We start from the raw sequence: 19,957 nt of genomic DNA, 5'->3' as shown, positions 1-19,957 counted from the left end.
GATGCTGCCACATTACCTTCCAAGTGAATGGAAAAAAGTGTCCATGGAACAGAGGGAGCCATTTGAACAAACAGAGAGGGAACACTGTGACTCACTCTGTCTGACGCCAAGGGAAGATGAGGGAAGGAGCCAAAATCCAAGCTCACAAATCACCCAATCCAAAGGACACAACAAAGGACTCCTTGTAATCAACTGATTTGTGAGTAAATAGGAAAAACATAGTGTTGGTCAATGTTTCCCCAAGTCCAAATCACATTTATATTATTTTGTAGATTCCCTTTTGGGGCAACTTTTAAAACAAGTTCTCTTCATAGCAACAGTTCAAGACATTCACCTTCACATGAATACCAGAACTAAAGCCTGAATTTCCAACTAGTGACTGCAAAGCTCTATTGGACAAAGTATGGTATAGTGATACTGAAATGCTTCCTGGAAAAGAACTCTTGCTAATGAACCATTTTAAGATGACCCTTGTTATTGCCCAGAGCATGGAAATCCGATAATCAAATCATCTCACAATCTGACTGGCTGATAAAATCTCAGATGTTAGGTACTAATGCAGGTTTGAGGTAAGTGCAGTCACGAAATGGATGGCCTGTTTTTTTTTGTACCATTACTGCAGAAATGGGTTCTGGACATTCTGTGCCAGACTAAGACATTTAAGTGAATATCATTTTTACATCAAGGGCTTCATTCAGGTAAGATGGCCCACCTGGAGGGTTTGGCATTTGGCAATTTAATCAACAATGCTTGGACTTACTAATGCATTTTTTCATTATTATTATTCTTACGACCTTCCATGAGCTTACATATCAGTGCCTTCATTGGCAACATACACATCAGTGTGGGATTTTTCTGTGGAGAACTGCTTACACTGAGATAAGAGTTGCCATACTTTACCACTGCATGTTCTGCATGCATTGCATATTTCTGTGGTCACTGTGCATGTGAGCTAAGTAAGAAATATTTGTGTCATGCACGGTGTGAATTGGACACCCTTTTCTCTAATGAAATCATCAAAAAAAAAAAATACAATTAAGAATCTTGAAAATCATTTTAGCAGACCTGAAGGTAAACCACTAAATTTTCAATATAAACTGCTGTAGATCCAAACATATACTCTGCAGAACTTAATACACAAATTCTGAGGGCAAACATGCTATTTCAAAACTTGTGCAAAAGTGCTAGTGCATACAGAATCAAGGCTGTACGTAACAACGTACTGGGTGGTGCTTACCTTCTGATCCACAATTGAGCAAGAAATTTGTTTGATGTAGGCCAGGTCTGCAGTCTGGGGTAGAAGCACAGATTCTCTAGTAAGCCCAATCTGTATCATGAAGGAGACACCGGCTGGTGCCGGAGGCCCAGACGTTATTCCAGATGCCCCCCCGGGACCCGGTGCAACCCCCATGTCCACTGTAGGAATCCCTGGGGTTTGAGAGTTATGGATAGAAACCAGTGTCCCCTGCTGCATCACCACTGACCCAGGTGGAGATGGACCCCCCGGGGGGAAGAAGACCTGGGACATAGGTCCTGGAGACATGAAGGGACTGACGTTGGCCATGCCGAAGAGTCTTAGACAGTCAAGAGATAAGACTGGGTAGTGTGAGGCAGCAAACTCACCTACACACACCAGCAGTCACTCACTCATCAAGAGTGGCCGTCCTTGCTGTGTGTCCCCTGTCTACTAGAGCTTAAAAACAACTGATCCCTTTCCAGGAAGTGGCTCTTCTTTCTTCTCGCCCTTCCTTTCACGGAAAGCTCCTCTATACAGCTTTCATTCCAGAGAAGGAGCAAGTGAGAAATACAGATAAAGTTTAGCTTTGAAACTAAACGTCCTCTCCTCCTCCTCCTCCTCCTCTTGCTGCTTCCTGTTCCCTCACTACTCCAAAGCAACTTTGAAGAGGAAAACGTCCAAACTTCGAGGAAACACACTGGAGACAAAAAAGAAACTGTAACAAATGAGATAAGCAAACAAACACCTATAGCAGTAAGTCCGTCAACTCAAGATGGCCTCCAAGTACAGGAAATAAGCTGGAGAGAGCTCCTGGTTAGGCTTGCTTTGCAAGTCAGACTGTGTTTCAGTTTCTTGTCATGTTGAGCCGTGTCTGCTGTGCCTCAGTGAGAAAACTACTGAGGACACTCCCTCTTCCCCCTGCCTCCACCTCCCTACTGTCTGAACCTCGCAGAGCCCTGGAGGAAGTGGTGTGATTGACAGATCTCTCAGCCAATCAGCAGGAGAGAGAGCTGTAAAAGAGAGGCTCTGTGAGAGCATGCATATCCACTTCGGTCTCCTCCCAGTCCCACATACAAATTCTTCCCTCCCTCTCAACTTTCAAGTCTTTCTCTTTGTGTAACAGTTTGCCTTGTTTACTCCCCCACCCTGGAACAAATTTGTCCTCCTCTTTTTTTGCCTGGGGCCCCACTTGCACTCTTTTCCCAATCACTCATTCTTACTCACTCTCTTTCCCCAGTCCCCTTTTCCGCATGTCCCAAATGATAGCCAAATACCTGATTTGTGTGGCATAAACATGGCTAAATTAACAACCCACGTGCAATCCTAAAGCCAGAATAATTTTAAATAAGATAAGGAGTTCTGCATTGTTTCCCTTTGAGTTGATGAAGGGAGTGTCAGTTCACTAATAACAGACAACATTGCATTAATCAAAAAACGTTGAGACCTAAAAAAAAAAAAGTGTTTGCTAGTTTATCAAAATAAGCTGTTGTGAAAAGCAACATTACATTTTATCTTTTTACAAAAATAAATAAATAAACAAATTTTAAAAAGTAAATATTCTTGTTTAACGGTTTCAGGTTTTTGAAAATAATCAGTCACATCCATGAATTCTCTCTCTACCTGCTGTTGCTAGTTGGTGACAGGTTTTGTGAGTAGGGAATTTTCACATTCAAGTGCCTTTTTTAAAGCTACTTTGTGCAAAATGAGTTCTTACAACTTATTAATATTTAATAGTTAATAAAACTTTTTTTTCTGAAAAGACTGCATTTTCTGCGAAACATGTCAAATTTAGCATATAGGTATTGATTACATTTAAATGTGAGTGCTGTTGTGTTAAAGTGTATTTCAGACTTACAAATGTTTGTATATTTGTAATAACGAGTTGTTTTTGCAGCTTAGTTTCAATAAATGGTAATTCTGAACTGAGTTCTGACTTACAATACTTACAGTATGTTTACATAATTCAACACTTCTTTTCTTTAGATAGATAGATAGACAGACAGGCAGACAGACAGACAATGTGGTCAGTATTAGTTAGTTTAACATTCTGTACACCCAAAGGCACTTTCAGAGACAGCAGAGTTCAGACCAGACAAGGATGAAATGTCTGTACAAAACCATGTTTTTATTTAGTTGTTTTTGGATTTTTTTTATGACATACAACACAAGACCTGCAGAGTAAACAAAATAAAAACAAATTTAAAAAAAAGAAAGAAAGATGTATTTCCATACAAGCTAGAAAGCAGTTCAAAAATATGTATAATAAAACAAAATAAATAAAAGGCTGGTCTTTTTTATCCCTTGTAGTTAGAGGATATAGTTTGAATACAGCTTAATATGATGTACAAAATATCACACAGTGATAAATTGCTTTTAAAAAATAAAAACACTTAACAAAAAGTCATTTTACCTTGGCTGTGGACTGAAACTTTTTCCTTTAAATTTTCATACAATTTTCAGTTGTTCAGGCTTTTGCACAAGCAAGTCTTAAGCCTAGCAAAAAAGGTACTACGGTCGTCTTACACTTTATTACTAGTAATCATAATAATATGTCTAAGTAAAGAAAAGCAAATAAGTGAGAAAATGGGAAAGTTACATTTTGCATTGGCAGCTTTTCAAACAAACATTTTCGGTTTCTTTAAATTTTTACTTTTATTTTTATTTATACACAGATTCGTCCGCTCTCGTTAAGGAATGTGTTTTGTTGTTGTAATTTCAAGACTCGTATTGCATCGAGGGGTGCGTAAATAGAGGTGTACAAAAGAGACAGCAGGACTCGTCTAAACACCCATGCAATCGGCAGTCTTTGGAAGAGAACGTAACGATGCAGCAATACATGGATGAACCGAACCGTTCGCGTGATCCTACACGTGTAGTGTAGCATAAAGCGAACCGTTAGTGTGCCGTGCGAAGCTACTAGGTAAGAGGTAAGCAGCAAAGGATTATGGATTCCACTGAACGCAAGTCTGTGGTTATGTGACATTCACTGACTAGGCGAATAGCCCAAAATGAATCGGTGGTGACACGAGACATAACCTTGTACATTAAAAAAAATAAAAAAAATCACTCCAACAGGTTTTCCTTGCCAAAAATCACACCCCCCAAATAGGAAACCTTGTTTTCCGAGTTGGATGGATGGAGGCAGTCTGGTTAAGAACCGACTTGGCTCCATTATGCAAGAGCGCTCTTTATGGCCCATCAGTCTTTTTGTCGCTTCTGGGCACTTGTCTATGACCATGGAAAACCAGTAAAGGATAAAAATAAACCCCGCAAAATGGAAACTGGCTAATCCAAGATGTGACCTTTGATCTCCAGACCTCTCCCTCCGACAAAGAAACCTAAAGATCAGATTCAGGTCTGATTCTTCATCTCACCTTGGTTTCCCCCATCAGGTTTCAGAGTTAAATCTTGGATTCCTTGCTTAGCCAATAAGAAGCAAGGTGCCCCATTTTTATTTTCACTTAAAGAGCTCTTTTCTCTGGGCTATTTTACTCTGAAACACCTTGCATTGACTAACAGCACAAAACCCATCGAGAGGACTTTTTGAATTTGTCCAAGTTTCACCACTGGGCTTTGAACTCTTTGTAAGCCAAATGAAAACTGGGCGGCACTAGTTTCTCATCACTTAAAATGTCCTTTCGAGCTTTGCTTCGTTCTCCACTTTTGGGTCGAGATCACAGATGTCTAAAAACTCAGAAATCAACAATACACTTTGCACTGAAACACTGGAACTTGTAGTTGGTTGAAATTTTTTTATTGGCGACAATCCCCAACCAAAGAACCTCCAGCGTGGATATAGAGTTTATCGTCTTAAAAATACCCTGACAAAACCTTAAAAGTCACTTGGGCACACCAGAAGTACTTTGAAATTCCCGACACACTTGCTGTATTTCTGAAATGCCAAAGAACCGTACGTGATGACTCTGAGGAATGGCAGGCATCAACCGAGATTTGATACTTTACGACCCTCGTCGTGAACAGGTCCCTGATTCAGAGGAGATCTTAGCACCAAGGTTGTGAAACAAGTGTGCTATGTACAGCGCATCCCGCATATATACAAAAATCAGTTACGCATCCAACTGCAGATCTTCCCAGAGTCTTCCGACCGATACCGAACACTACAATAAATACACTACTCAACAGTCACCTGACTATTACGGATAACGCCACCTGATTGGATATGAATGAAGACGGCGATTGCAAAATGCTTGTGCTAGCACCGTCACAAACGCACACACGCAGATACATGTGTTTGGTTTTAGTTCAAAGTGTACTCGTCATACGAATGAAATGTGTTGAACTGATTATGAAAGGCTGAAATACTAAGGCTCTTAGCTGTGAGGCTAAAGGTAAAGCTGTGTTGTACTTGCAGCTAAAACCCAACCAAAAAAAAAAAAAAACTAATCTAAAGCAGTATTTGGAATGAAATGCATTGATCGCCTCACGTTACCATGCAACAGTTACGCGAGGACATTAATTCACAGATTAGCACTAATGCAATTTGCATTGAGAAAATGTTCAGGCTTGGGTAATGTATTGTTTACCAAGAGCCTTCAAATCCTCAACGTAAACCGAGCATGAAATTAAAATCCAGGGTGTGTGTTGTGTTAAGGTGTGTTTGTGTGGGTCCATCCGTCAACAGATTGGACATCCCTCGCAACACACTGTGCAGGTTATTAGTAGTGTCGTCTAAAACTGAAATTAGGACATGAGCAGCAAACTCAGTATTAAAAGCAGTAGAGTTTGTATCACATCAAAAATGATGGGTTATTGGGTCGTGTGCCTTTAACACAGTTGTTAAACTTTGTTCCCCTCGTTTAGTGAGCGAGTGTGTGTGAGTGTGTGTGTGCGGATATTCGGCATTTCACTCTTTTGGCCCAGTAGTGAGGGTGGATACCCTGAGAAGAGAAAAAAAGCAAAAATTAGCTCAAGGCAGAAGGCATCACGTGTGAACATACATGCACAACTACGACTACTAACAAGGTGCTGCAAGCGATTTTAGCCTTTTTGCTGACTTGCGCCAGACATTAAAGACTGAACTAGACCATAAGGACAACTTTTTCACTGCTGAATCTCCAGTGACATGGAAAAAGTTGATACTGTGTGTTGAGTACTGTGAGTGAATTGAATCTGAAGAGATAGAGAGATTGTGTAATGTAAAATTACAGCAAGAAAATGCTGAGTTGACCCCATGGCTGCAGACAGAAACATACATGACTAACAGCGTAGTTCGATTCACAAACAAGTGACTATTTTGGGCCATTCTTTTAATTAAAGGGGATATAAAATGCATTTTTAAATTTATTTTGTTGGCGCCGATAGCCTTGTGGCAGTGCCACATGCAGCACCACTGCACTAAGGGCGTCCCGAGTTCGAATCCCATGTTTCAGAAGAGTAGGAAAGACTAATAATTTGAACAAGAACATTTTGATTCTCCAATTCATGACATAAACTCGAAAGCTGCGGGAATGAGTAAAACTATGTGATATATGCGCAATTCCGCACCGAAATTCAAGACCTGATTAAACATATTCTGTTATACAGAGATTTGTAAAATAAATGTCCGTGACTTTTCCAAAACTTTTCCAGGCCTGGAAATTTCGGTTTTAAAATTCCATGACTTTTCCAGGTTTTTCATGATCGTACGAACCCTGGATAGTTCACACAAAATGAAAATTCTGCACAAAACGTATTCTCGTAACTTCATAAAATTGGACAATAGTCCATCACATGGACTATTTAAACGATGTCCTTACTACCTTTCTGGGTCTTGAACGTTTCAGTTGCGCTGCTGTCTATGCAGGATCAGAAAGCTCTTGGATTTAATAAAAAATATCTTAATTTGTGTTCCGAAGATGAACGAAGGTCTTATGGGTTTGGAACGACATGAGCGTAAATAATTAATGACAGAATTTTCATTTTTGGGTGAACTAAACGTTTAAATGGACCAAATCGCATACAGCACCCTTTTAACTTCTAACTCTTAATCCAGTTTTAATGTGTTTGAATATGCATTTACCAGTGAGAAAATCAAACAAAGATCTTGGCGAGCGCGTCAGCCCCTGCACTGGCGATGAAGGGCTGCGAGGGGTGGAAGGCCACGTCATGAATGGCCTCATCGTGTTTTTTCCTGTGTGCTGTGATCTCCTGCACACACGTGCGATTGTCCAGCATCCACAAGCGCACAGAGCAGTCATGACCTGAGAAAAACAGAAAACAGATTTTCCCATTTCCGTGAGAATGTGGTCTGTTGACGTGGATGTGCTCAGAAGGCTTCAGTTGGCATGTTGTTTTACTTTCTGACGTCACAGACTGCGTGTTCGTGTATATTTACTTACTGCCAGAGATGAGGTAAGTGCCTTTAGGGTCTGTGGCAAGACAGGTCACAGCATCCAGGTGAGCCACCATGGAATGAATCACTTTCCCTTTGGCCAAAGCGAGAGGGAGGAGGAAAGATTAGGTCATGTGGGATATTTTTGATACACAATATTGTTTTGAAACAGTCTAATATTCCAAGCTCTGGCTCAACCAATAGGCTAACGTTGTGTAAAGTTTGTGTTCCTTAATTAATTAAGATTTCTAAAACTGGGATTCATGAGGGGAAATAAAAACATATATTTTATTTGTTTAACCAAAAACAGAGCAGCTTGACCATGCAAATTTGTTTTTAAATTATTAAAATATTAACCTATTTTATATTATTGTAGGGATTTGGCTAACAATAAATTTGAGAATCCCTGCTTTAAAGTATTGCTGCTATAGGAAAAGGCTTTTAAAAAATCTAGATAAACCTCACTAGATGACTAGTTAACCATCGTGACTCATCCTCAAATTACACAATTTACCTTTAAGACAAATTCCATTATGAACACGGAAAAAAAGATCAATAAAAACATCCTAATGTGCCTGAAAACAAAACCACAGGTAATGCACTACTGGGTTCACGTTCCAGATGTCTTTTTTTTTTTTTTCGCTGGCTAATCTTTCACACCAGGAATGTTATTCGCTTCTCTTCAAGTGCTCTTGCTATATAAACTGGTGAGTAAAGGTTGGTGTCTGGCACCGATTCGATTGAGGTTTTTTATACCGGAGGTTCTTTTTTAACTGCTTTTTTATTGTGACTGCACGGTAGGAGAGTCAAATGCTTTGCTGGTGTATTTACAGTTCCCACAGCGCACGGCTAGAAAATACACTGTGTTATTATGGGCCTCAAAATTGCTACAGGCTCTCCACACACACACCTGTCTTATTGTCCAGGAAGCGGATGGTGCGGTTCTCGTGGGCTGTAATGGAAATCGGTTGGGTCGGATGGCTGACCACGCGGTTAATCAGCTCGCTGCCTACAGGGGGCGGTAAAGAAAAACACAATATTTGATTATTGTACAACAGACTTCAAGTCGACATGAAATAGCATTCATTAACCATTTTACTTTTGTAATGTGATGTATGGAACTATTATTTTCAACTTATGTCAAGAACTGTATCATCCACTTTGATATACTTTCAAATAATGCAATATATATATATATATATATATATATATATATATACTGTATATCAGAGGTGGGAGTAAGTCACACATGTGCAAGTCACAAGTAAGTCTCAAGTAAGTCCAAGTACATTTTTGTGAGAATCAAGTCAAGTCAAGTCACTGCTTTATGTCAATCAATTCAAGTCAAGTCGTAGCTTGGGTCAAGCAAGTCACTGTCAAGTCATACAAATGTTTGATGTTATTTAACTGAATTTACATATTAAAATAAGTTAAAACTACAGTAATTATGGACTATGGGAGTTTTATTTGCAACAAAAAAATTGCAATATGCATTTTGTCCACATATACCTGAGTTGTTAATACAATAAAAATCTAAAAATAAAAAATAAATACAAATTTAAACTACATAGCCTAAAATGTAAATGTAACTGAAACTAGGCCAACATAAAAGCATGAGAAGTATTTAGGTACAGCTGTTTCGATATGCCTCAAACATTGCAGAAAACCATGAAACCGTATTAAACAATTCAAGTATAATGGTTTCTATGGCACCAAATGGAACACATCCTTAAGTTAGATCCTTCCTTTTTAACAAAAGCGTAACAACAAGAAAAATTATTAATAATTGAATCACACAAATCTTGCACCTGTTTATCAGGTGGATTGACTATTGTACATTATCAATCTGTGTGTGTGTGTGTGTGAGTTTGTTAATAATTGTGAGTGAATGTGTGTGCGCGTGTATGCACATTTCTTTGTGAAATTAAAATATAAAATAAATGTAAATTTAAATTTTAAAACCAATTCCATATCAAATAAATAAATAATACAAATAAATGAACTCTCTTCATATAAACAAAATAAGTCTTTGCCTGTGCTCTTTCCATTTAAAATTACAGGTTGCATGTGCATGGTTGTGCTTGCAAGTTTGAGTTTTTGTTTGTGTATGCATGGTTGGGTTCGCAAGTCTGTATGATTTTTTTTTCTTTGTGTGTGTGTGTGTATGTGTATACAATATATTTATGTGCATCCCCATAAACTATCCATAGGCTTTTCACTCAAAGTCTAACACTGAAGACCAATTATTAGACACTTTACACATGCAAATACTAAGTGTTATTGCAAAAAAAAAAAAAAGCTGACATTTCCTTATAAACAGTGAATAACCATTTACAATGCATTGCACTTGCAAAAAAAATAAATTTGATAGTGCTCACAAAACTGTATTTTAATGCAGCCAAATTCTCAATAAAGCTGTTTTCACTGGTATATTTATTCTGTTTGTGTTTTAAGACAACGGGATGAATATGAAATATTGACTAGAAAGCGGCCCATTAAGACTACACAACCAGCTCTCACTTATGTTAATCTGCACAAAAATCCTGATTCATAATCACGACGTCGTCTAATGAAATCAAATACACATAAGATAAAGGGGGTCTTAGCATAACACTTTATACTAAGGTTCATTTTCTTAAGATTAGTTACCTACAGTAGTTTAATTAACACGAAATAACAATGAGAAATACAGAAAAATACTAATGCATTTATTAATCTTAGTTAATTTCAATATTTTCTCATACATTATTAAAATAAAAAGTTTGTCTGGCAAAATTTAACCAAAATATTTAATGGAACTGAGCTAACATGAACTAACAATAAACGGTTTCATTTTTATTAAATAAAGTTAATTTAAAATATAAATACTATAACAAATGTATCGCTCATTGTTACAGTCAGTTAAATTAATGGAACCTTATTATTCCTTATAAGTATAATTTCTTGAATCAATTAATTCATATCATACGAATAAGATCATACAATTTATTTAAAGCAATTTTCACACATTTTTAAGATTTTATTAATTTAAATGACTTTTCCCAAAATGGCATACTAATAAAGTACTAAAATAATCATTTTGATGACATGCAAGTGCATTACCAAGGCACTTACCATCCTTAGCCTGGTTCTCCAGGACCATGATGCTTTGCTCTGTGTTGAGGTCATAAAGCAGAGTCTCGCCCCCATCGAAGGACACAACAACCTGGGACGGGTCAGAGTTTACAAAGGCAACCGAGGTGGGAGTGCCATGTTCTGAAAGACAGACAGGCAATGAGAGGGACAAACAGAAAAGACAAACAATCCTAACGCACAAGGTCTTCTCCTCACCTTTCTCCTTGTTGAAAACAGACACACACGGTGAGGAATTATGGGGGTCCCAGATCCGCACAGTCCCATCTGCAGAGCAGGAGGCCAAACGCTTCAGGCTGGAGGAGTAGGTCAAACCCCACACCGCGTCCTCATGGCCCGACAACACGCTGCTCTCCACGCCTGGGTCTGAAAATATTTACACACAACATTTACGACTAGCTCTGTCTAATGTGTTGCCAAATTCATTTATAGTCAGCGCCCTCTAGAGAACTGCAATAAATAGTGTTAACCACTGTCTTTCAGTCACATTGCAAATGCAGTATTAGGTAGACTTGCCATAATTGTCATAAGGATCCACATTAAGGTCTGGAAGCTTCCAGCCGCGCACGGTGCCGTCCAGACCCCCACTGAAGCACGATTCTCCTTCCTCCCCCATAGCCAGAGAAAGAACAGCACCACTGAATCACACACACACACACACACACACACACAAAAAAACATATTAAAAGACCACAACAAAAATACTATAGTGGTACTGGTAGTGCACTCAAACTTTGATACATATTGTGGTGCTGACTCATTTCAATATTAATATGGAAATCACTCAAATATCATCCTATGTTTGAGATTTGCTGCTCAAGAAAAAATTCTTACCATCAATTTTGAAAACAGTGGTCTTAAATATTTTTGTATTTTTCAACATGTTTTTATGAATAGAAAGTTAAAAACAGTATTTATTTGAAATAGAGATATAACATTCTAAATATCTTTACTGGCACGTTTGACCAATTTAATGTATTCTTTTATATAAATGTATTAATTAAAAAAATAAAAAAAAAAGAAAGAAAGAAAAAAAAAATATTACTGACCCCAAACCTTTGAATGGCAGTGTACATTTATAATTAATTATTATTCAATATTAATTAAATGAGAATTAATGAAAAGTTGAGTATTTCAACCCAATGTACTGTTTTTGTTTCAATAGAGTATGTTTTATTATTTTACTCTATTAGTTTCAATTACAGATGGACAGATTTTAACTAATGCAGATATTTAACTAATTTGTCTAAATAAAAAATAAAAAACTACACTAAAGCACCAACACTAAACTCATGCTACAAGTAAATGTTGGCATTAAACATTACAATGTACAGTATGAAAAATTTATGTTTTGGAATTTGCCAAAGATTACATTTAAAAGCTCAGTTATTAGTCGCTTTTTTCAATTATTTTGTCAATTTGTCACTTTTTATCTCACAATTCTGACTTTTTCCTTGCAATTGCGAGCTAATATTCCGCAATTATGGCTTTATAACTCACAATTTAGAGTTTAGATCTTGTAAATCGGAGTTTATATTTCTGAAAAAAAAGCAGTCTAAATTGTGAGATGAAAAGTCGCAATTACTTTTTTAAATTCTTTTATTCCACGGCTTCCATAAAGATAAGCTAAAGTAAGTGTTAAATCAAAGATAAAGCAAAAGCAATTTAAACAAATATAGGGAAAACAAGCATGCACAATTAAATTTACAATCTCTGCTGATACCAATACTGATAAATGAAAAAAAAAAAAAAACACTCACACTATGTTCACACCAAACGCAAATGTAAATATTTGTGCGAGTAGATTACATACAAAGTCAATGCAAAGACGCAAATAGAGGCAAATTCGCACGGGGCAACGCGAATGATGCAAAATGCACGACACATTTGCCACGAACGCGTGATATTCGCCTCAATCGCATCTTCCAAATTGAAAAATTTCAACTCAAACGGAAAATTAGCATGATGCGTTCTCGCGCAAGCAAATCAGAAAAGAGCATATTGTCACATCCGGTTAAATCAGAAAATGGAAGAGAGCTTTATTGTAGCGTCTACGCACCCCAAAAAAATTATGTCAGTTAGGGCTGCACGATGTGATTGTCATGCGTATCTTGTCAGTAAAGCCGGTTCTGTGATTAGTAGTAAATCTCCATCACCTGCTTTCAGATGGAGCAGTATTTACTACACAGAGCCGTAGTTCACTGACAAGCTATGCAAAATCGCGTTCATAATCGCAGACGATTTAATCGTGCGATTATGAAATCGTGTTTATTATTCACGTTGAATCAATGAAAGCAGTTAAATCTTCTGTTTATTTAGCAACCGCTATAGGGATTTCCTGGGTTTGTTCTGCGGGGTGTATTTTGAGTTTCCGCGAGAGAGCGCCCTCTGGTCTTCGGATGGAGATTTACAACTGATCACAGAACCGTGCTTCACTGAAAGATACGCATGACAATCGCAGCTTCTGCCTAATCGCGATTTATCGCCTTTGCGATTTAATTTAGATTAATCGTGCAGCCCTAATGTCAGTGTATATACAGTAGTAAAATGTAACACACAAATTAGTGCAGGATTAATACTCATCCGCCTTTAGATGGTGCTGTGAACTCAGACACGTCTGCGGTTGGCTATTTTCGGCATATTTGGGACTTCCACAACAGGTACAAAGCAGTGATCGTAGTCATCTCCACCATGGTTGATCACGCAATGTTTTTATTCTCGCGAGTGATGTGAAAAACATCCCGCAAGTAATCTAGAGCGAGTGACGCGATGGGCATATTCGCTTCGTGTTTGGTGTGAACACACTATTGGATATTCACCAATGGTACCAGTATAATGTGCATCTCTAGCTTCAGTTCATTTTTCAGTTCAGCTGCTACTTGGGAAGCCCACTAGGTTTTATAACGGAGCTTTAGCCTCATAATTTAGCCTCGAGCACTTGGCAGAGTACGTTAGCCACGGGTCATACCATTTCCTTTTTAGAGAGCCGATCTCAGTCTAATTATAAACCTATCCCACTCACCTGTGTGCTCTGAATGTATAAATGGGCTCAACGTCCAGTGCTGCATTTCTGTGAAAGCAAAAATGAGAGGCTTCCATGTTAGACAGCACTAAAATAACATTTTATGGATCGATATTTCTAAATACACTTCCAGACACCTACACTAACACAATTATAGTGACATTCTTAGCATAAGAGGGCAGTAAAATATAGATCTTCTCAGCCTTGTTTGTGTGTCTTGCTTTGGAGAAAAGATACAGGGTTAGGATGTGCTTCTTACTTTTTGGAGTGCATTGCCTTGTTGAGGTTCCACAGCTTGAGCGTTCCGTCCTCAGAGGCGGACAGCAGCACGGCCTGGCTGGGGTGAAAGGTCAACGCTCGGATGGCGTCGAAGTGGCTTCGTAGTGTGAAGCGAGGGTTCCACGTCTTTTTGAACTCTTCTCGACTGTCCTGCAACTGATCATATCAAAGGTTACTATTCCTGGTGAAAAAGAACATTTTAGTATACATTTAACAAAAGTATTTTTGACAGAAATAATATCATTTTTAAAGAATATAGTGGGAAGTGAATGTAACACTGCAGAAATAATTCTGACATACTATATGTCTCTCTAATGCTTAAAATTCACATTTGTTTGAAGAAGAAAGATTATAACTTATAACACTAACGTCAATGGTGAGGTCATTATCGTTGGCAACAGTGAGGTCAGCCAGCTCTCCGAGGTTCATATCCCCTCCTCCAACTGTATCCAGAATGAAGACATCAGATGAGAAACCAAGAGCTCCCCCTTGAGTTCAGACAGATACACAACAATTCACAGAATGAACATGGAAAAATCAGCACAGACATTCTATAGCTTCACAACGATAAACATATAGTTGTTTATAAAGAAAAGCTGTTTAGAAAGAAACATTAAGAATATCGCCGTGATTTTAATTTGCCAATTAATTTCCAAAGGATTGTGCAAGTATCATAATGTTGTCTCTAGATAAACACACGCTTAAATTTTATTAGAAAAAAAAAAGTGACAGTTATAAAATCTAAATAGTTAACACCATAATTTCTGGTTTAGGTTTCGGTCTATTTCAATAAATATATTCAAAAACCAATTGTACGATATGCATCATGTAGTTCTCACTACGATTTCACATTTTGGGGTTAAACAATTTAAATATTAAAAGTTTATTAATAATCACTTTTATTCTATGACAGTTATTCTAAAATTATCATAAAAATGTCAAATATAATATAATATAATATAATATATGGAAACGTGTCCACATTTTATTTTACTTAATGCATTTAACATTTTTAATCTATTGGTAACAATGATTGTTTGGTTGAAAACTGTTTACTCGAAAGAAAGAAAGAAAAAAAGAAAGAAAGAAAGAAAGAAAGAAAGAAAGAAACATCAACTGCTTTGCATCAGACATGATGGATATTTAAACAAAAAAAGAATATTTAAATAAGTAGGGTTAAATGAGTCTTTTAATCTTTTTCAAAGCAAATAGGTGAAAATATTAAGCTTTTTTTACGGTCAAAAGTGATCAGTTTGGGATCAGACCGTGCTTTCAGAGATTCTGATCTTACCCTCTCCGGAGCGCGTCTGGCCCGGGATAGAAGGAGGTGGAGCAGGTTTGGGAGGAAAATCTGACATAATGCCTTGCAACTTGTTCCGGCGGTTCTCTGAACCTGGGCAGAGAAAGCGAGAGAAGTAAACAAACCATCAGACAGAGCAGAAAAAAACTAAATCCACCGCTGCCAGTCGCTCATCCTGTGGTACGATGACATGTTCGGAAGAGGTGAAGAGAATATCAGGGAAACAAACAAGCGTGCAGTGACGTGAGGACAGAATGGAGGTCCCGTCAACAGATTTTATCAACAGGAAGTTACAAACAAAAGCAAATTAAAAGAAAACAATGAGTGGTCACAGCATGACAATAAAGGGAAGGGAAACCCTCACATCCACTGTCAAAAATACATGCATGTATTTTTGCACAGTTCAACATATGCACAAATGTTGAACATACGGGCCTCCATACCTAATTCACGGCCGTCTCCAGATATGCGAGCTTCTCCCGCCCCTTCACCTTCCTCTCCTGAGCCCAAGAAATCAAACTCGCCCAGAGCGTCCTCAGAATCATCTTCGTCGTCATCATCCTCAGGGTCAAGATCTGTGGTCATGGGTTCTCCGCCATTCTACATGCGCACAGGCGACACGCTGTTAGCAACAAAACAGGATCTGTGCGTGCAGACCTTATCTGCGTGTAAACACTCTGACCTTGCTCCTGGACTTCTTGTTTTTGCGTCCGTCAATGCAGTCTGTAGTAATGCCCTGGAAGTCCTCCTCTTCATCACTGTCATCTTCATCGTCATCCTCACAACCACGAAGGAAAGGAATTTTATCCAGGACAGAGCTGCCCATCCGCTCTTGAGAGCTCTCTTTTCCAGCACGGCTGCAGGAGAGAGATTTCTTCATGATTACCACAACTACAAAAACAATAGTTTCAAAAATGCCCTTGCAAACACTTATATGTTATTAGAAGACCCCTCTCAAGTCTCTTGTGGATTATTGCTCGTCTAAACTGCTAGGAACAGTAACATGATACAGTACACAATGTTCAATTAGGAGTTATATTTATTACGAACAATTATAGTAATAAACAATCACTTTGCCAAGAAACATACTGCATTATCCTAACAAATCGCTGTATGCAGTTTCCAAGCAACACAAGTCAAAGTGCAGTCAAAGGTGTGTTTATAGCAGCCTTCAGCTGTGGGAAATCTGCTGAGTAAAATAAAACTAAATTAAGCATAAAAAATAAATAAAAAGCAACAACAACAAAAAACACACTGTAATGTAAAAAAAGAACAAAAACAAACCAAACAAAAATGCCAAAACAAAAACACAACTGAACATTACAATAAATAAACAATAAACAAGAATCAAACAAAAACAAAACAAAAAAGAGGAACAAAACAAAAGTTCAAAACAATAATATGTAACGAATCAGCTCATGGGAAATATGAATAATTAACCATAACTAGTTATAATTAATTATGAATATTTTAGATCCGCTGTAGATATTTACTTGACCTCTCAGGGTCAACTGTCTTGTCAATTCTAAGAACGTTAATTCAACAACAAAAAACACACTGTAATGTAAATAAAGAACAAAAACAAACCAAACAAAAATGCCAAAACAAAAACACAACTGAACATTACAATAAATAAACAATAAACAAGAATCAAACAAAAACAAAACAAAAGAGGAACAAAACAAAAGTTCAAAACAATAATAGATCAAAAAACAAATAAAAAATAATAAAAAAAACTAAATGAAAACAAAAACACTAAATAGAACAAAACAAAAGAACTAAACAATAATACAACAAAACAAAACAGAACAAAAGGCAAAATAAATTTTACAGCCTCTTTAATCATTTCTCATCCAATCAGAATTTAAAGTTGGAGTTGTTTCAGTCTGTTTTTATATCTTACTTATTACACAAATCAACAAATAAATGAATGCTAGTTGTTGTTTTTTTTAGGACCAAAGTGGTAAAACTAGCATGGTTTTGTAGGCAACTGGTTGCCTGGGACAACTGTAAATTATTTTATAATATGTGATCACAAAATGTGTGATTGTGATTTAAGAGAGCAAAATAAAATAAGATAATTTATTTTAATATTGATTAAGATTTCTAAAGATGACTTCATCAGCACACAAACACCTACTGGACTGTATTTTGCTGACTTAATACCAAGAAGTCAAAATGCGTGTTGCTCTAACCGTTTGATCTGCTCTTCTATCTGGCGCACTAGTAGTGACTCTCCTTCACCGTGAGGTTCTGGTTCTGCGGGCGCTTCGCTGGGAGGAGGCCCGTTCGCCTCTGGGCTGTTGCGACCCAGAAGGGAACGAACGCGTTTGGAGCGCATGTCCAAGATGGTGTCAGAATATCCCACCTCCTCCAGGTACCTGCTCATGTACATAAAAAAAAAAAAAAACATGCACAGGGTCAGCACAATATTTTGATAAATACATCTGAGAATAAATTCAAACAAAATACACTGACTTGCGCAGTAACTGACGGCCCTCCTTCCAAGGCATCTGATTGGTTGGTTCCGAATCTGAATCTGCAGGCCCATTGGGTACTGTGAGAAACAAAATGATGTCACTGAGCACAAAGTAGTAGTAGTATATTTTTATTTATGCCATGTCAGCATCTTAGGCTATTTTCATGGCAAAAAGAATAAAAAAAAAATACAAGTATAACAAATACAATAAAAACCAGCAAACAAACAAACACAAGTTATTATATTATACAAGTTATATTTTTTTACATTAACATGATAAAAATTCTAAAACTTTTTCTGGCAAAATTATACCAAATAATTATTTAAGTGAGTTCCACTGAGCATAAAAAAACATAACAAACAGCATACACTATTTGTTCTGGGCATGATAGATATGTTTTGGTATATTAAGTGCATGTGTTTTTTGTGTTGTTACTTGGTTCAGCTTCTGTCTCTGGTTTCTTCTCTCCGGGGCTCTGGTCAGTCCCACTTTTCAGCTTCTGATGTTTGGCCCTGGGATCAAAATGACAAGATTATAAGTGATTAACAAACATACAACTCGTGGAAACATACTCCGATGTCACAATGTGCTTCAGGATGGCATCTTCTCTCAAACAATTAAACAGAAAAAGATAAAACAAAAAAACAAAGCAGCATAAAATAAAAAAAGAACAATATAAAGCAAAAAATGGAACAGAAAAAAAAAAAACATACGAAAAACCCTAAACATAAACAAAATACACAACAGAATGTAAAAAATACAACAAAATACAACAAAGCGCAAAACAAAAATGCAGAAAAAAAAAAAAAAAACGCAAAAAGAACAAAACAAAAAAGAACAGCAGAAAAAAAAAAAAAACACAAAAGTAACAAAGACAAAATAAAACAGAAGAGCAACAAAACAAAAAGAACAAAGAAAAAAAATTAAACAAAAGGAACAACAAAAAAAAGAACAAAGCAGAAAAATAACTAAATAAAATGGAAAAGTAACAACAAATCCACAAAACAAAAAAGAACAAAGCAGAAAAGTAAAAATAAAAAAAACAGGAAAGTAACAACAAATCCACAAAACAAAAGAACAAAGCAGAAAAATGAAATAAAACAGAAAAGTAACAAAAAAGCAGACAAATTCATCCAATTAAAATTTTAAGTCAGAACTGTTTCAATCCATTCTTTTTTGTAATGTTCCATTTTATTTTTACTGAACTGTGGTTTCACTGAAGAAGCTCATCCTCAGCTCACCTCTCCTGTTTCAGAGCGTACTCCAGCATCTTGATTCGCCGCACCAGATCCTGCTTCATGTTCTCCTGACCTTTCCTCTCACCCTGCAGAAACGCCACCTGAGCCTGAGACAGACAGAGGGAAAGAGAGAGATATAAACATGGTACGGATTCAAACGAGATACATCTGAGATAAAATTAAAGGTTATATGCTGAAGCTCCGTGACCATACCACCACCAATGACATTCTGAGGGCAACGGTTAACTAAAGGCCTGCAATTCCACAAGCTTTATTTTAGACTGCTGCTGACCGAGTGCCGACCAGAGTCATGAAAGGCAAATATGTTGATGGAAAAGAGGCTATAAAGTGGGAGAAACCACAAACCATTCATTTCCCAGTTTGTCATGGTTTAAAAGAGAGAGAAAACGAAGATAAAATAAATAAAAATTAGTCTAAATCGCCCCCTAGAGTCCACCATACATATCATATCAATCAAAAATGTCAATTTACAAATATGATTAATTATGCCAAATAATTTATTCAGCTCTATTCATTTAACCTTTTAGGGATTTTTTTATATATATATATTTTTTTTTTTAATGGAGCATGCTTCTATGGCTTTGCCTAATACAATTATTGATTATTAATCATGTTTGCAGACATCAATACAACAAAATGTGCTGTTTTATGGCTGTTTTACATGTTTTTATGGAGTGAATCTATGCTTTCAGGTAAATCAAAAATAGTGATTAGTACTTCTCAGCACAAAGGTTTGCACAGTCATATTCTTGTTTTCACTTCTCCCTGGCACAGAAATCAGCACACACCCCCACACCATCGGTGTATCTTACACAACTGAACTGTATAGGCGTTGTACTCTACATAACACATGCAAAATAATAATAATAATAATAATAATAATAATAATAATTATTATTATTATTATTATTATTATT

At 37.0% G+C, this 19,957-nt stretch overlaps 2 protein-coding genes across 2 annotated transcripts in view; both read right to left on the bottom strand.

The window, feature by feature from the left end:
- LOC107752286 (serine/threonine-protein kinase D2-like) overlaps positions 1–2,106 on the bottom strand; it is a 36,087-nt gene extending 33,981 nt beyond the window's left edge. The window contains exon 1 of the mRNA XM_016568224.1: positions 1,238–2,106. Within this exon, the coding sequence (XP_016423710.1) occupies positions 1,238–1,564 (327 nt within the window). The 5' untranslated portion in view covers positions 1,565–2,106. The remainder of the gene's footprint in view (positions 1–1,237) is intronic.
- Positions 2,107–3,359: 1,253 nt separating this feature from the next.
- Positions 3,360–19,957, bottom strand: part of LOC107752278 (striatin-4-like) — a 26,977-nt gene continuing 10,379 nt past the window's right edge. The window contains exons 2-18 of the mRNA XM_016568213.1: positions 19,023–19,126; positions 18,217–18,293; positions 17,780–17,858; positions 17,497–17,682; positions 15,984–16,158; positions 15,745–15,901; positions 15,293–15,394; positions 14,371–14,489; positions 13,982–14,157; positions 13,723–13,770; positions 11,217–11,338; positions 10,899–11,066; positions 10,683–10,823; positions 8,479–8,577; positions 7,576–7,662; positions 7,257–7,437; positions 3,360–6,135 (exon numbers count right to left, since the gene is read on the bottom strand). Of these exons, the coding sequence (XP_016423699.1) occupies positions 7,268–7,437; positions 7,576–7,662; positions 8,479–8,577; positions 10,683–10,823; positions 10,899–11,066; positions 11,217–11,338; positions 13,723–13,770; positions 13,982–14,157; positions 14,371–14,489; positions 15,293–15,394; positions 15,745–15,901; positions 15,984–16,158; positions 17,497–17,682; positions 17,780–17,858; positions 18,217–18,293; positions 19,023–19,126 (2,010 nt within the window). The 3' untranslated portion in view covers positions 3,360–6,135; positions 7,257–7,267. The remainder of the gene's footprint in view (positions 6,136–7,256; positions 7,438–7,575; positions 7,663–8,478; positions 8,578–10,682; positions 10,824–10,898; positions 11,067–11,216; positions 11,339–13,722; positions 13,771–13,981; positions 14,158–14,370; positions 14,490–15,292; positions 15,395–15,744; positions 15,902–15,983; positions 16,159–17,496; positions 17,683–17,779; positions 17,859–18,216; positions 18,294–19,022; positions 19,127–19,957) is intronic.

Source organism: Sinocyclocheilus rhinocerous, unplaced genomic scaffold (assembly GCF_001515625.1).
Source record: "Sinocyclocheilus rhinocerous isolate Xijiao unplaced genomic scaffold, SAMN03320098_v1.1 scaffold1012, whole genome shotgun sequence".
Lineage (NCBI taxonomy): Eukaryota > Metazoa > Chordata > Actinopteri > Cypriniformes > Cyprinidae > Sinocyclocheilus > Sinocyclocheilus rhinocerous.
Note: the sequence above shows the minus strand (reverse complement) of the source record. Positions and strands in the feature narration are given on the sequence as shown.